This window comes from Carettochelys insculpta, chromosome 17 (assembly GCF_033958435.1).
Source record: "Carettochelys insculpta isolate YL-2023 chromosome 17, ASM3395843v1, whole genome shotgun sequence".
Taxonomy (NCBI): Eukaryota; Metazoa; Chordata; order Testudines; family Carettochelyidae; genus Carettochelys; species Carettochelys insculpta.
This window is the reverse complement of record NC_134153.1, coordinates 31,512,882-31,530,187: the sequence shown is the minus strand read 5'-3', so window position 1 is coordinate 31,530,187 and position 17,306 is coordinate 31,512,882. Positions and strand designations below refer to the sequence as shown.

The 17,306-nt window shown below is 45.1% G+C and overlaps 1 protein-coding gene across 2 annotated transcripts in view; it reads left to right on the top strand.

The window, feature by feature from the left end:
* The window catches only part of RBL1 (RB transcriptional corepressor like 1), a 99,591-nt gene that overhangs the window by 53,420 nt on the left and 28,865 nt on the right, over positions 1-17,306 (top strand). For both annotated transcript variants that reach the window (XM_075011414.1, XM_075011415.1), the window contains 5 exons: positions 2,358-2,461; positions 6,004-6,141; positions 9,163-9,327; positions 9,549-9,684; positions 14,165-14,431. In XM_075011414.1, coding sequence (XP_074867515.1) covers positions 2,358-2,461; positions 6,004-6,141; positions 9,163-9,327; positions 9,549-9,684; positions 14,165-14,431 — 810 coding nt within the window. The remainder of the gene's footprint in view (positions 1-2,357; positions 2,462-6,003; positions 6,142-9,162; positions 9,328-9,548; positions 9,685-14,164; positions 14,432-17,306) is intronic.

Genomic DNA, 17,306 nt, shown 5'->3' with positions numbered 1-17,306 from the left:
ATCTTGAAAGCCTCGTATTTACCAGGCGCTCACAATGTGAAGGCAGACCAGCTGAGCAGGCGTTTCGCACTCACGCACGAGTGGCAGATCCGTCCCGATCTGCTACGACCGATTTTTCACGCATGGGGTTTTCCCCAGATAGACCTGTTTGCCACTCAATACAACAAGAAGTGCCCACGATTCTGCTCCAGGGCAGGACTGGGACGGGGGTCCCTGGGGGACGCATTTGCGATCTCCTTGAGGGGCCCCCTGCTTTACGCTTTTCCTCCCACAGTGCTGATCCACAAAGTCTTGCAGAAAGCCAGGATGGAAGGAGCCCGAATGATCCTGATAGTCCCAACGTGGGATCGACAGCAATGGTTCCCCCTACTCCTGCGCATGCCAGACCATCCACCGATGCCCCTTCCGGTGGTGCCGGATCTGCTCACGCAAGCCCAGGGGTCCATAGTGCATCCGCACCCCCAAGGCCTGCGACTACAAGTGTGGTTAATCCATGGCTCAGCTCCCTAGAGAGCACATGTACGGAGGAAGTGCAACAAGTCCTAGAAAGTAGCAGGAGGGCTTCCACCAGGAAGACCTACAAGCAGAAATGGACTCGCTTCACGGCATGGTGTTCTACCAAACAGCTGGCCCCCCTTTCGGTGCCTATACCTGTAATATTAGAGTATCTACTGGACCTCGAGAGAGGAGGACTCTCACTATCCTCGTTAAAGGTCTACCTTGCCGCCGTTTCGGCGTTCAGACACGAAGAGGAAGGGCACATGGTGTTCGCACATCCCATGGTTACCAGGTTCCTCAAAGGGTTGGTAAACCTATACCCCCTTGGGAAACCGCTTCCACCTTCGTGGAACTTGGACCTGGTGCTTAATGCGCTAACGGGACCACCGTTCGAGCCTTTGGCCACGGTTTCCCTCCGCCTCCTTACGATAAAGACGACCTTTCTTCTCGCAATCACGTCAGCTCGCAGGGTGAGCGAGCTTGCGGCAGTTATGGCAACGCCACCCTGCACTGTTTTTTCCAAGGAGGCGGTAACCATACGGCTGCATTCAGCCTTTGTTCCTAAAGTTTCTTCTGAGTTTCACATTAACAAACCTATTGTTTTACCCTCGTTTTATCCAACGCCTCATAACTCTAACAAAGAGGCGCGCCTACCCCTCCTGGACGTGAGGAGGGCGCTAGCCTTCTATATAGGCAGGACCAAGTCCTGCCGGAAAACGGATAGACTCCTAGTTTCTCTCACTCCCAAATCGAAAGGAGAAGGTCCCTCTTCGCAGAGAATCTCGAAGCACATCGTATCCTGCATAAAAATGTGCTACGAACTCAAAAAGACTCCTTTACTGGCCACGCCCAGGGCTCATTCCACTAGGGCGGTGGCGGCATCAACAGCCTTTTTCAAGGGCGTTGCGCTAAAAGACATTTGCAGAGCGGCGACCTGGTCATCCTATGACACCTTCGCCAAACGTTACGCCCTTCACAGGGTATTCCAAGAGGATACCCGTCTCTCGACAGCGGTCCTCTCGGGGACAAGCTGCACATAATCCGATTACCCACCTCCTATCTTGGGTTACTGCTGGGTAGTCACCTAATGTGGAGCACCCATGGGGACATTCGAAGAAGAAAGAAAGGTTACTCACCGTAGTAACGGTGGTTCTTCGAGATGTGTCCCCGTGGGTGCTCCACTACCCACCCATCCTCCCCGCTTCGGATCTCTGTTTAGTGTTTTGCAGGAGCATCTGAGGCGGTTGGTCAAGGAACTGGCGGGGACTGGATCGCGCACGTGGCCAGGAGCGTGCAAGGGAGCGGCGCGCACCGGCGCATGCGTGGTCCGGCAGAAACTGCTTGGAAGATCCGATCTGCGGCGCCGGGCGAGCCCGACACCTAATGTGGAGCACCCATGGGGACACATCTCGAAGAACCACCGTTACTACGGTGAGTAACCTTTCTTCTTTTGACCATTCACTTCAACAGATAAAATTAAAAGGAAGTAGTACACACAAAAACTGCATGAGAAGTAGGGGGAAAGGCCTCTTAATTAAATGAACTTTTCTCTATGGCTGTTACTGCAACTTACTGCAAATGTGAAATTCAGAAGACATTTACAAAACTGGAGAACTTACACATAGTCATTCCTAAAGTTTGCATTTCTAAAGAGTATGATCCATGTTAATAACATGCAAGGTTTGTTTCACATAGCATTACTACTTTCAGAGAGGTATTTCTTATTGACTTATTGTGTTATTGATATTGTGGAAAATAAGATACTTCTTAACTTAATCAAGACAGTTTTATTATCTGTCCTGCCCCCGAACTGCTGACGTGGAATACAAGCTTTCAGCAATGTTTGGTTTCAATTGCAGATTTTGCTGTTAACAGACTAAAACTGGCAGAGATTTTGTATTTCAAAATTTTGGAGACAATAGTGGTACAAGAAACACGAAGACTTCACGGGAAGGACATGACAGTAAGTGGCAGAAACTGGAACAGAAGAACCTCTTTAAATTCATGAATACTTGCAGAAAAATTCTGTATTTGTGTCAATCTACATGCGTCCCTTTTAAAGCAATATGAAGGTAGAATTGGTTCGTTATTCTGTTGATTAGCGAGTAGTGGATTGATGGGCTCAATTTTCCAGTTCAAGATTAATTTCAAGATTAATTTTATTCCTTAAATGAGATCATTTCAAGATATTGACCCAGCTATGGTTTTCTGAAAGCTCAATATCTGCTCCGTGCTGCTAGTTTTTCAATTAACATAGTTTGTTCCTTATATTTGCTTATGGCTGTTTACTATATTCTACACACGCTGCTCTACTAGAACAGCAAGAAGTCCTGTGGCACCTTATAGACTAACAGATATTTGGTCGCATAAGCTTTTGTGGACTTCTTGTTGTTCTCGAAGATCCAGGCTAAGATGGCTACCTCTTTCAGACTTGCTGTGTTAGAAATGCCCTAAATCAAAAACTTCTGATCAAATCAAAAATCAAGTAATTTGAACTGAAAAAGAAAAATGACTTGCGAATATTTCTCTGCAAGATTATTTATCTTCTGTATATTGTTACACTTTTCTCCTGTCTCAAATGATTCATCTATATTTAATACTGATACCTCCTTTTTTTGTCCTAGTTGGTATGTGACTCAGCTGTATCTGAATAGACTAGATTTTGACGGTAATGAGAACTATATGTGAAGGTGCCTACAAATGCCTAATCATGTTTACCTGTATTGTCTTTTAGAACATAGATGCTGGGCACGTAATTTTTGTTCTCATATTTATCCTTCAACAAAATGTCTGTGTTGCTTTGCAATAACTGCAGATAGTGCACCCTTCATTCTGCTTTAACTCCTGGTGAGCAGGCTTTTATCCTTTTACTCATAATATCAAAACAGCATTATTGTCATTGGCACTGTAGGTCTGCTTGCCCTTTGGTTTTCATTATAACTAAGTAAACAAGTGTAATATCTTTATTGTTGATTTAGATAATGGCAGAGAAAGTACGCTCATAACATTTATAGAGAAAACCAAGTTGGAAGGGTTTGCAGGTGCTTTGGAGGAGGAGATTATAATTCAAAATTATCTCGACAAACTGGAGAAGGGGTTGAAGGTAAATAGGATGAAATTCAATAAGGACGTGTGCGTGGAGTGGCCAGAGGGGCGCCCCCTGTGTACAGTTTTTCTGAGCCACGCTTCGTCACATTGCGCTGCCCCGTTTGAGCATATTGGACACCGCTACACCAATGTTTCAGAACCACTACAGAATACACCAGTTTTAGACAGCTAGCACAGACACATTTTCAGAATCTGCTTAAGGCCCTGCAAGGGGTGTGGAATAAACAAGTAATCACTGAAAGCAGCTCCCTTTCCTGCCAGCCTGTCAGAGCCAGGATGTGGCATTTAAACTGGATCCCAACTCCAATAGGCGCCCACCCTTTCTCTCTACGTCCTCCTTACCCCACAGCAGGCAGGCTGGGAAGCAGCATTTCATTCGTCTCTTGGCATGAATGGGACCTGTGGGATTGGCATTTCCCCACATAGTGGCTCTGCAAAGAGTCACAGCAAGGGTAAAGTGACAAAATTTCATGGCATACTGGGACAGTTCTCCTGGCACACCAGTGTGCCAAGGCACAGTGGTTGAAAACCACTGGTATAGATGCTGCTTGGTCCTTCCATGAGTGCAGGGGATTGGACTTAATGATCTCTTGAGGTTCCTTCCAGTGCTATGATTCTGTGAAATCCACCCTTTGCCACTTGAATCTTTATTAAAATAGGAAGTAATAGAAAGGGCAAAAGAGACAGTAATTAATCTTTCAGGGAACAAATATATGAAGTTACTGAACATAACATACACCACTGGAAGTTTCCTTTCTGTAGCTTAAACAGTCAAAATCTAGCAATGCTAGCTGTAATACAATTGGTTTATCTGCTAGTCTTGCTCCAGTGTGTCAGTACCTATACTACTCATCTATCAGCAAATATAGCTGTAACAAGTGGAACAGACATGGTAATGACATAAATTGAACAGGGTTCAGAGAAGAATGATTAATTGATTATCAAACATGCTTATATAATGATAGACGCAAAAAGGTCAATATAATTATCTGAATGAGGAGGGTTAAAGGGTGACCTGTGTAATCTAGAACAGGATGGGCAATAATTTTTGATGAGGGGGCGCTAATCCCAGAATTTGGCAAGTGGTCAAGGGCTGCACTCTTCCATGATATTAAATGGAGAAGGTATGGGATCTGGAATGGAGGTTGGGTACAGAAGGGAGCTTGGGGTAGGGGACTGGAGTTGAGGAGGCAGTGTGGGGTCTAGGAGTGTCTTGGTACAGGAGGGGATCCCAATAAGGGCGTAGGTATAAGTGCAGGAGAGGATTCTCACCTGAAGGAGGGGTTTGGGAGAATGGTGCAGGGTGCAGGAGGGAGTTGTGACCTGGGGCAGGGATGGTGGAGGGAGTGCAGGGGTTTGAGTTGTGACCTGGGGCCAGGGATTGGAGTGCAGGGTCTGGGAGGGGTATGGAAGGAGGAGAGTATTCTGATTTGGAGGAGGGGTGCAAGAGAGAGTGCAGTGTTTGGGGTGGAGTTGTGACCTGGGTAGAGTGTGGGGCTGGAATGCCATAGGCAGGCTGTGGTTGGTAGACACCTACCTGGGCAGGTCCTGGCTAGCAGCCCAGCAGGATCCTCAGACTGGCTTCCTGTCTTTCAACTTCTCATCACACTACTCAGAGCAGTTGGCTTGCAGGTACCATGTGATTCTCTGAGTGACACAGACCCTGGGAGGTGGATCTTTGTGTACTGCTTGTGTGGCAGTTAGAACCCAGGGAGCTCACATTGACCAATTTCTACAAGCTGTGCTTTGCCCACCCAGTCTAGAAAAACCTACAGTGGTTACAATTCTTTGATAATGGGGTCTTCAATCCACTAGGCACCAATACAGCATGATCCAAGGGCTGGAAGTTGGAGAAATTCAGACTGGAAATAAGGGGCGAGAGTTTAATAGTGAGGGTAATTAATAATTAAAACAACTTACGAAGCCTCATAATGGATTTTCCATCCCTGACAATTTTTAAATCAAGGTGGGATGTTTTCCTAACAGATCTACTTTAGGAATGATTTTGGGAAAACTCTTGAGATTTGTTACCGAAGAGGTCAGAATAGATGATCACAAGTCCCTTCAGGCCCTGGACTCTGTATCCTTTGTCTCTTTGATCTCCCTTCCCCACCCCTGTGGTTGCTCATCTGTAACTTCTTTCATTTTCCCAAATCTTGGTGCCATCAGTTTTAATTAATGGATAGTAAATTCAGGGTCTAATTTAAAACTTAAAAATCCTATTCTAGATCTTTTTAATGCAGGTGTTAACAAGTCAAGCCATCACACTTACTTTAGTGTGGATAGTTTGTGTGTATATATGACAAAGAGAATGCTGTTCGTTCTTCGTATAATTTAAGAAAACATTTAGGTATAACTCCTCAATGTGGCTGACAATTGTTTATATATCCTCTTTAGGCTCTGTTGGAACAAGATATTTTCCATCGTTCCTTGATGGCATGTTGTTTGGAGATTGTGCTCTTTGCATATAGCTCAGTGCGAACTTTCCCTTGGATTATTGAAGTTCTTGATCTCCAACCATTCTATTTTTATAAGGTAAACTTAAACATCACGTTTAAGTACTTGGATCTGAATTACAACTTTTTAAAGTACCTTTATTTAGTATTCAATTGACAGTCCTAGGTGATGAAGCTCCTTCCTTGCAGGTTAGGTATAGTGGATGTGCTCAGACCTGCAGCACGTGCTGTTTTAATCCAAGGCTGCCATTGAATATGCTGCAAAGAATTAACACCTGTTGTCCAATATATGTAATGTTTGTGACATCATTTCCCCTGTAACGTAAAGTAATGAAACAGCTCTGCTCTGATTGTTGTATACTTTAATTGTAACATGCTGTCAATAAATTTTCAATTTAACAAATGATTTGTAAATCTGACTTGGTACTATTGTTGTCTGACTTGGTACTATTGTTGATCAAATACTGAAATAAAATATTCTTAGACTATGTCTGACCAGTATTTCTACCAGTATGTAAATTTACTGAATATTTCAAAAGCTATAGAATTGGTCATATACCACAAAAGTCTGAGAGAAATTCTTTAACTAATCAGAATAATATTTTGCTGAGTTCTGTTTGATCAGTCGTACTTGTTAAATTTCTATTTTATTATTTTCCTCTTCCTATCTTTATTTGACTTCCTTTCGTGCAGCAAAGTGTTGTCTTCTCTTCTTGTTCCCCACTTCCACCTACTTATGTTGTCACCTTTATTCTGCACAAATTCTGTTCCTTTCTTCTTTACTAACTTGTCTTATCTCAGTCTCACTGGTTTTTGGCCTCTTTCACAGTTGTATGGCATCTAGTAAAATTTCCATGCCCCTAGTGCAAGACTAGGCAGCTAGTTAAGATGTGGGTACTCTGGTATTTCAGGGTAAGTGCCCAAGTTAGAAGTGTACCTTTGAAAAGCTAAGAAAGAGGCTGTTGAGATGCCAGTCAAAGTGCTGTTCCTGGACCCTCACTGGGGACGCCAACCTTTCTCGTCAGAATGGTATATTGGATATATCTCCCTGACCACTCTCTCTTTTTTTTCCATCCCACAGCCTCCTGGCTGTTGACATTTGAAGGTTGAGATCAGTTTTACTTCTGATTTTTCCCACTGCTTCGCAGAATGAATTTTGTGTGGGATATATCACCTTCATATTAGTGCATATAACAAAATTCATGTGTTGGGGGGGCAGGGGGCTCTGAGTGTGGGAGGGGGTTCCTAGCTGGGGCAGAGGGTTGTGGTGTAAGGATGTGAGGGCTCTGGCTGGGGGTTCAAGCTCTGGGGTGGTGCTGGGTGGAGGAATTGGGGGATGAAGAAAGGTGCTCAGGGGCCATTGGGAGGAGAGAAGACTTCCCCCAGCTCTTTATCCTTATAGCAGCATGTGGGCCAATAGAGAGAGACACCTCTGTCTGGTCTGGCCTGCGAGGCTCGAGGGCAAGTATGGTGAGAGGATTGTGTGTGGAACAGTCTGGGCTCAGGTGACTCGGGGCATCTAGGTGCAGAGTGATCTGGAAGCACAGAAAGCTTGTGGTGGGAGCTTCCATATGCGGGGGCAGTGGGACTCTTCAGGGCTCCCAGATGAAGGTGGGTGTGCCTCAGCAGAAGGGGTGGGTGCTGGTAGAGTGGGAGTCTGAGTGCAAGTAGTTGGTGTTGGTGGCATGAGGGTCTGTACTAATTCAGAGGGCTGGGGTTCATCGGGGGGGAGAGTTAGGGTGCAGGTAGTTCAGTGAAGGATGGTCTGGGTGCAGAGGGTCTCCAGATGCAGGGGTTGAAGTACGATGGGGTGTGGTTCTGGTATGGAGGGCTAAGAGAGTTGTAGTTTATACCAGGTGAGGCTTGGCAGGGGTGTCTGGGTATGGAAGGGCTAGATGCACAGGTATTGGATTGGTGGGGGAGCAGTTCCCTGTACAGTGACCCTTCTTCCCACAGCTGAGGAGCAATGGGGGCAGGAAGACAGGGGAAGATGATAAGCTTCCTGCAGCTGGTGGATGGTGTGGTGGGGTTTAGGGGTTCCCATGCACTGTACCCCATTCGCAGGCAGGAGTGACTTTTACTCAGCAGATAGAACAGGAAGTTTATTAGGTGACAGAGGCCCAATTTCTTACAGAAGAGTTAGCGCAGCAGTTAGAGGCAATCATTCCAACCTGTTCTGGGGAGAGGAGCCCGAGGGATGCCTCTCTGGGGTGTAGCTTCCCTCCTCGCCAGGCTGGCTGCCTTCCAGCTCCCTCTCCCCTCCCACTTCTAACTGCCGCCCCAGAATCAAACCCAGCTCAGCTCCTCCCTCCTCTTTGTTTAGGGCAGAGGTGTTACCTGCCAGTCTAGGTTATAGCCCCAGGGTCATCCTTAGCCGCTGAAAGCTGCTCTGCTTGTCTTACACATCCATCCTGAGACTTACACATGCACTCCCCCCACTTCATCACAGATGGTCTGAAACTGCCTCAGCTACACTTGAGGGAAAGAGGAAGTCCTGTCCTTACCTGCCTCCAGCCCAGCTTGGACTAGCAGTAGATTCTGGGTCAAAGTAGGAGTTACTGGCTGGGATGTCCCAAGCTCTGCAATGATTTTCTTCTTCACTGACGGCTTTAGGTTCCTGAAACAATGTAACTGCAGTGCTAGAGAGTGATGCATGATGGCTTTTTCAGCTTTTCCTTGCTTCTCTGTCAGGAAATCATTTTATGGCAGGAAGCAAAGAAATCTTCGGTGACATGAATTCAGCACATACACAGTGCTACAGAATTCCCCCAGGAGAGTATATTGCAGCAATAGCATTCCATGCAGCTTCTCTGCTTTTGAGGAGCTCACTCTCTGATCTTCCCCTCATGCTTCCTGTTCCTCCAATTGATATTCTCCCAGTTACTTCAAATTATAGCAGTAGTCTAGAATTACTACTCAGGTTCTCATAATCCCCCAACAGAAAATAGCTAATTGTTCCCAGATATGCCTGCAGCCTTTTCTGTACTGCCACAGTGTCAGTGACCAATCGGCTATGGTAAGCATTCTGTCACACGGGTTAAGGGTGAGTGATGTGGTTTTGCTTTTAGCATGGCTAATTAAACTGCCTTTTTCCCTTCAGGTGATTGAAGTATTGATTCGGTCTGAGGAAGGACTCTCCAGAGACATGGTAAAGCACCTCAACAGCATTGAGGAACAGATTCTGGAGAGTCTAGCCTGGACCAGTGACTCTGCCCTATGGAAAGCTTTACAAGCCGCAGAAAACAAGGTTCCAACCTGTGAAGAAGTATGTTGAAGGGAAAATGAGTTACCAAAAAATGCAAATGTGCTCCTTTTCCAGTGCTAATATTTTGTATAGAACATTAAAAAAAAATGCAACAATTTATCCAGTACTGAAATAATTATAAAAGCTAAGGCATAGTTTTCTCTCACACCCTTATTAACAATGGTAGCTGGTATAAAGAAGCAAAAATGATTTATTTTTAAACTGGCATCTTTATATTCCAGGTAATATATCCAAATAATTTCGAAACAGGCAGTGGAGGAAATGGGCTAGGGCATCTCCCTATGATGCCAATATCTCCTATTGTGCATCCCCGGGTGAAAGAGGTTCGCACAGATCTTGGTGGAAGTTTACGACGGGGTAAGTTCAGAGCTTTTGATGTATTTGTGGTATATAGTATTTCAAACCATTCTAAGTAACGAATAGAGAAATCCTGGGTGTCTGATTTGTGTTTGCTCAGAATCTTAGTCATTTGTCTTTTCAGATTTTCTGTCTGGAAATCTGCCTAACTCTGTTTCCATAGAACTTAGTTGCTTGTGTTTCCATCAGTTGTATTGCAGGAAGTGATGCAACAATATTGACGTTCACAATGCCTACCCTGAATCAGTGTTATTTGCTTTGTACCTTTTCCAGGCTTGTCTGTACTGATTCAGATGTTATAGCTTTAATCCTTGACAGCCGTTAGCTCTGCTTCTCCTTGTGTGTTAATCTCTTCAGTAGTTCCATTTGCAATATTTTCTTTCTTTATGCCTCCATTCCCAGCAGATATTTTTTTCTTTTAAAAAAAATATTTTCCTCTGCCTCATTAGTTCCTAAATGGACACTGTGGCAGACTGCTGCCCGTGGGCTACAGGAGCCTGCAAGAAGGCAGGTATACTGACTGGTGGGGTAAAACATTCCTGTTCCTGGAGTGAGCCCAACTAAGGGAGGCAGCTTGGGGCGTCGTTAAGAATTAGCCATAGCTGAGTCTAATCAGCACTTGTGGTTAGCTGAGGCTCTGCACTCCCTATAAAAGGCTCCCTGCCTGGTAGTGGGGGGGAAGGTTTTTGGATGGTGCACTGTAGAGCAGAGCAGAGTGAGAAAGTACCAGAGGGAAGCAGTGGGTGAAGTGGCCCAGGGTGAGGTTGCTACATTGGGGCAGGGGTGAAGGCCCTGCCAGCTGCTTCTTGTCCTCTTAGGGACCCTGAGCCAGAGTCCAGAGTAGAAGGCATGTCTGGACTCCCCCCACCCTTCCCGGAGGGTTACTGCACTGGAGCAGGTGTGGGCCTGCATGGTGACTGGCTTCATCCTCCCCATTCTGGACTTGCCTATGATGAGGATGGCTCGCTAAGCGGAGATACCTGCCTCTGGTAAGGCCTGGGCAGATCAGGAGTCTCTGAGACACAACAGAGAACTGCCAGGAACCGCAGGGATCCACAGAGGAACTTGTCACAACACTTATTTAAATCAAAAACACTCAACACCAACAAGTTGGACTTGCAGTGTTTTCACAAGTGTGCAAATAATTCTGTCCACTAAATTGTATGGCCTGGTGTTGCCATTCAAAGAAATTTATAAAAATTAAAGAACCAGACTGAGGGGAAAGAGCAGAGCTTGAAAAAAGCACCTGCTTCTTCAGACAAAGAAATGAGTGCTGGAGTGGTTGACAGAGTAGGGGGTGAACTCCCAAGTGATCAGCCAGTTTCACTTTCCTGTTTACCCAGAAGTTCTTCTGCTTTGTGGGATGGAGGCAGGGGCCATGGGGGGCAACACCATAGAGTATCTTGATCAGCAGAATATCTTGTGCTTCCAAAAGGTTCCACAGAGCAGAATAATGAAAATGACATTGTGCTGATGACCTTAACTGCTGCCACCCATGCTAGTGAGCAGAGTTCATCAGCAGAAGTAAAGATAAGGGTATGAGCAAAGGGAGGGAAGATTCAATCTGAGTAGCACTGAGGGGATAAAAGAGGAAAGAATAGAAACAAGATGCACAAGCAGCTAGAGCACAGGGAAGACAAGTAGGGGAGAAAAGGAGGAGTTGCACTCTATGCGAGGGAGCATTATGATTGCTCAGATCTCCAGTAAAAGGAGGGAGAAAAGCCAGTTGAGTGTCTTTGGGTTAAGCTTAGAGGTGGAAGCAGTGAGGTTATGTTGTAGTTGGTGTCTGCTATAGACTCCCAGATCAAGGAGATGAGGTAGATGAGGATTTCTTCAGACAGCTAAGAGAAGCTTCCAAATCACAGGCCCTGGTTCTCATGGGAGACTTAATTATCCAGACATTTGTTGGGAGACAATACAGCAGCACACATACAATCCAGGAAGTTTTTGGAGAATGTTGGGGATAACTTCCTGGTACAAGTGCTAATGGAACCGACCAGGGACCATGTACAACGTGACTTGCTGCTCCCAAACAGGGAAGAACTAGTAGGAGAAAATAGAAGTGTGTGGCAACCTGGGCTGCATTGATCACGAGATGGTAGATTTCAGGATCCTGACAAAAGGAAGAAAGGTAAGTAGTAATATATAGACCCTTGATTTCAAAAGAGTGGACTTCAACTCCCTGAGAGAACTGATGGGCAGAATCCCCTGGGAAATGAAGATGAAGAGGAAAAGAATTCAGGAGACCTGGCAGTATTTTAGAGGTCTTGCTTGAAGGCTCAGGAACAAACAATCCCGCTGCATAGCAAGAAACGCAAATATGGTAGGCAACCAGCTTGGCTTAATAGGGAAATCCTTGGTTGGGTTAAAGTGAAAAAGGATGCATATAAGAAGTGTCAGCTTGAACAGATGACTGAGGAGGAGTATAATTATATGGCTGGAGAATGCCAGGGTGTAATCAGGAAAGTGAAAGCACAATTGGAATTGCAGCTGGCAAGGGATGTGAAGGGTAACAAGAAGGGTTTTTACAGGCATGTTAACTATAACAGGGTTTTCAGGGAAGGTGTGGGGCTGTTACTGGTTGAGAGAGGTAACCTAGTGACAGATGATGTAGGAAAAGCTGAAGTACTCCATGCTTTTTTTGTCTCAGTCTTCACGGACAAGGACAACTCCCACACTATGGTGCTAGGCAATGCAGTATGGGAAGGTGGAGGGCAGCCATCTGTGGGAAAGGAATGAGTTAAGAGCTACTTAGGAAAACTAGATGTACACAAGTCCATGGGTCTGGATTTAATGCACCCAAGGGTACTGAGGGAATTGGCAGATGTCATTGCTGAGCCTTTGGCCATTATCTTTAAAGTCTCTTGGAGACTGGGAGAGATCCCAGATGATTGCAAAAAGGCAAACGTAGTGCCCATCTTTAAAAAAGGAAAGGACGACAATCCAGGGAGCTATAGACTGGTCAGCGGGGATCCTCAAGGAATCCATTTTGGAGCACTTGGAAGAGGGAAAAGTGATCAAAAGTAGTCAGTGTGGACTCACCAAGGGCAAGTCGTGCCTAACCAATATGGTTAGCTTCTATGATGAAGTAACAGGTTCTGTGGACGTGGGGAAGTCAGTGAATGTGATATACCTTGACTTCAGCAAAGTTTTTGATACAGTCTCCTACAACATTCTTGCCCATAAGTTAAGGAAGTATGGATTGCATACATGGAGTTTAAGATGAATAGAAAGCTGGCTTGACAGTTGGGCCCAATGGGTAGTGGTCAATGGCTCAGTATCTGGATGGCGGTCAGTTTCAAGTGGAGTGCCCCAAGGCCTGGTTCTGGGGCAAGTGTTGTTGAACATCTGTATTAATTATGTGGATGAGGGACTGGATTTCACCTTCAGCAGGTTTGTGGATGACACCAAGGTAGAGAGAGAGGCAGATACATTGGAAGGTAAAAATAGGGTCCAGAGTGACCTTGGTAAATTGGAGGATTGGGCTAAAAGAAATCTGATGCGGTTCAACAAAGAGACGAGTAGAGTACTGCACCTGAGACGGAAGAATCTCAAGCATTGTTATAGGCTGGGGACCAACAGGCTAAGCAGCAGTACAGAGGAAAGGAGCCTAGGGATTATAGTGGATGAAAGGCTGGATATGAGTAAACAGTGTGCCCTTGTAGGCAAGAAGGCCAGTAGCTTATTGGGGTGCATTAGAAGGAGCATTTTGAGCAGATCTAGAGAGGTGGTTGTTCTCCCCCCCCCCCCCCCCGCCCAAGTATAGAAAGGATGTGGATGTGCTGGAGCAGGTTCAGCAAAGGGCAAGGAAAATGATAAAGGGTCTGGAGCACATGACCTTTGAGGAGAGGCTGAGGGATTTGGGTTTATTTAGTTTGCAGAAGAGAAGACGGAGGGGTGATTTAATAGCAGCCTTCAACTTCCTGAACGGGTGCTCTAAAAGGAATGGAGAGAAGCTGTTCTCGTTGGAGACAGATAGCAGAACAAGAAGCAATGGAGGTTGGATATTAGGAAAAACTACTTCAGCAGGAGGGTGGTGAAGCACTGGAATATGTTTCCTAGGGTGGTGGTGGAGTCTCCCATCCCTGGCATTTTTTAATTCCTAGTCATAGATCCTGCTTGGGGCAGAGGGCTGGATTCGATGACCTCTTGAGGTCCCTGCCAGCTCTGTGATTCTATGTTTCTGTGATTCTCAGATGTGTCCTGGAGGGATGAGGTCTTTACTACTTTTGAGTGGCTAGGAATCCGAACATTGTTGCTTAAATGAAATTGATTGGGAACAGTGGAGACTAGGGGAAAGCAATTAAAGGGTTAGAGAATGTTGATCTGTGTATTGTGGTGCTACTTTTCTGTCAGTTGAAGTCTTACTGTTATTCTAACTTCTGTTTTGTAGCTTTGAGGCTAATAGTGCTCTCATTCTGGATATATCCATTATACTCCTGCTCATTGTCCTATGGTTTTTTCCTGTCTTTCGTATTAGACATGCAGCCATTGTCACCAATCTCTGTTCACGAGCGTTACAGTTCTCCAGCAGCTGGAAGTGCTAAGAGAAGGCTGTTTGGTGATGACAGCCCAAAAGAAATGCAAGTGGAAAAGCTTCTGTCAGAAGGAACTAAGTTGAAAATTAACCCAGCTTCAAGCATTACAACTGAAAATGTGTCTGTCTCCCCGGGACAGTCAATTTTGACCATGGCAACAGCTACTCTAACAGGAACAATGGGACAAAAAGTTACAATTCCACTGCATGGTAAGATATTCATTCATCTTACTTTTACTGCACTTTTTATAAAGGTACTGAATGCTTTACTGTATCCTCTTTCTGGGATTTGGTTGTGCTATCAAACACTATGTAAATTCACTGTGGAGGTTTTTGCATTTTAAATAGGGAATGTCTGAAGAGAATCATTTTGCTAAGAAAAAAATAGAAAATATACTTTGCCCCATTGCTGGTGCTAATTATAGCAAAGGTTTGTTGCTTACAGATTATCCTGGTAATGCCTCCCATGCAAGTTGGGGCGGGTTTGTGCAGTTATTGCTTTGAAAATTTTGGTTAGTTGAAGATGAAGATATGACAAAAATAATTCTTGGGGATTTTAATTTGCCTGAGTCATTGGACACATGTATCCTTTATAAGTGATTTACTGTGCTTATCTGTTTCTTCAGTACATCATGATTTTACTTAAGGAAAAGGGGATATAGATTTTTAGAAACAAACTGGTACATGAAAGATTCACAATACTTGTATCTGACAAATTGAAGTTTGCTGTATAGCAACTCCCCAAATCATGCTTTGGTTCCTGAGCGGTACACTAGATGGATCTCTTTCTAATTTCTAGTCTAAACGGAAGAATATGAAACTTTAATATAGATCAATTTCTGTAAGATCTATTGCTATAGCAACCTTTGAATGAGCAAAATAAAATTAGTTTCTGTGAATGGCCTATCTAAGGCCGTGGCTACACTAGCACCCCACTCTTGAAAGGGGGATGCTAATGAGCCACTTCGGCAGATGCTAATGAAGTGTTGCTATCCATATGCAGCGCCTCATTAGCGTAATGATGGCCATGTGCATTTCAGAAGTGCCACTTTCGAAACATATACCGCTGGTGTAGACGGGGGGGGAGCCTTTTGAAAGGACCCCCAGATTTTGAAAGCCGCTTCTTCCCAAAACCAAATGGGAAGAAGGGGCTTTTGAAATGTGGGGGTTCTTTCGAAAGGCCCCTGTCTACACCGGCAGCGTGCGTTTTGAAAGCAGCACTTTCGAAATGCACACAGCTGCCATTATGCTAATGGGGTTCTGCATCTGCATGGTAGTGCCTCCTTAGCTTCTGCCAAAGTGGCTCATTAGCATCCCCCTTTGGAAAGGGGAGTGCTAGTGTAGTCACAGCCTAAGATAATAGTTGAGTGTTTTCTAAATTAATTCAGAAACTTTTGTATGGAGGTGACACTGAGAGAAGGAAATTCTAGGATTAGTATCCTTGACTGAGAGCCATGCTAAACATGCCAAGCATGGGACAAAGCACCTTAGCACCAGGATCCTCTATGAGCCCTCTGCTTTCAGCACTGCAGGTGCTACTGTATGGTTCCACCACCCTCTGTGTTGATGCACATAGGCACTCCTGCACCAGTGTTTGTTCCAGGACCAATGCTGCCTGTGATACCGGCATAGCATGCTTAGCACCAATGATACCACCTTTGTTCAGGCACAGAGTCCTTCCTTGTTCTGGGCAACAGATGAATCAGACTGACTGTTAGCTCACTGGAAATCTGCTCTACTCATATTCCTGAGATCACAAGGCTCTTCTGCATATGATTCTGGGACATCATCTTTCTGCTCCAAATCATCTGATGAGCCAGGAGGGTGGCCAGTGGACCAATATGGGTCCCAGGCATGGCCCATGAAAAGAATGGCCATTCCTGGTGTGCTTCCTACTAACCACTGATGCCCCTACCCTTACAATGGCCTCCTTGCACTCAGTGGCATGCTAAAATCATCCATCAGCTTGATGTAGATGATTGTAAATCTGCCAAAAGCCCAGGCACCAGCAGTCCTTTCTTCCTGTAAAGACTTCATTTCTCTCTCCTGAGAATGTTTTTCCGATACCAAGAGCCAGTTGTGGTTTAACCAAGATCTTTGTCCTCAAGCAACAAATCATGTCATACAGCTTGGTTCATCTTCCCCATAGATTGCGGAGGACTTTAAGATGTACTATGACCTTTCATATTTGGGCACCCACATGCAGTTTGTCATAGGGAACATACATAAATTGGTGGACATTTGACAACCTGCCATTCACTTTGCACGAATGGGCTGTGAATTACATCACCTTTGATACCACCAGGGACTAAGAACATGGAAAAGTGGTACTTTGTTACCATTCAGGGATTTAAGGAGTTCGGAGTTCTGTTCCCACCTGGCCTCATGTTCCCTGGCTATAATGGCAGTAAACAAAAGGACCAAGGTAGCTTTAAGTCTGTCCCCAAGGACAGTGGCTCCAACCAGTTGGATCATTCAGGACAGGAAACTCATCTGTAGGGATGGAAAAATACAGGATCGCAAAACAAGCTTTGCTGTCCAAGTATGATTCCCTCAGTTGGTCAGCCGGTCCTGAATTCGAGGGCCAGTTACCCAAGGTCTTGCATGAGAAGTTTTGGGTGTTGGTTGCAGAATACTGCTTGATGATGTGTGCATGCACATGCATACCAATAATTAATAGAGGGCCACCTTGGGCTGTTTGGGATCTTAGCAGTTGCTTAAACTGTTTAGCTATAGAATCCTCTCTGCTTCTTGGACAAGACTGATGACACTTTGCACTTCTTATTGATTCTGAGGTTTTGTGGTGATCCCCTATCCGTGCAAAAATGGCCATATGGGGAACAGCAGCCGCAACAATATTGTCCACAACAGTTCTTCAGATAGTCTTTCCATAGACAAAGGGATAGATGCCACAGGATGCGGCAGTTATTCTCTGTCTTTGGACTGTCTACACGTGCTGTTCCTCATTGCCATTTAAATTTTCTTTTGTACGTAGCCCTGAGCACTAATTCAGTCAGTACTTGGACCCTCTCTGTTCCTATGGGCACAGGCTGGCCCACTTTTCCAATGCTTCAGATTCAGTTGT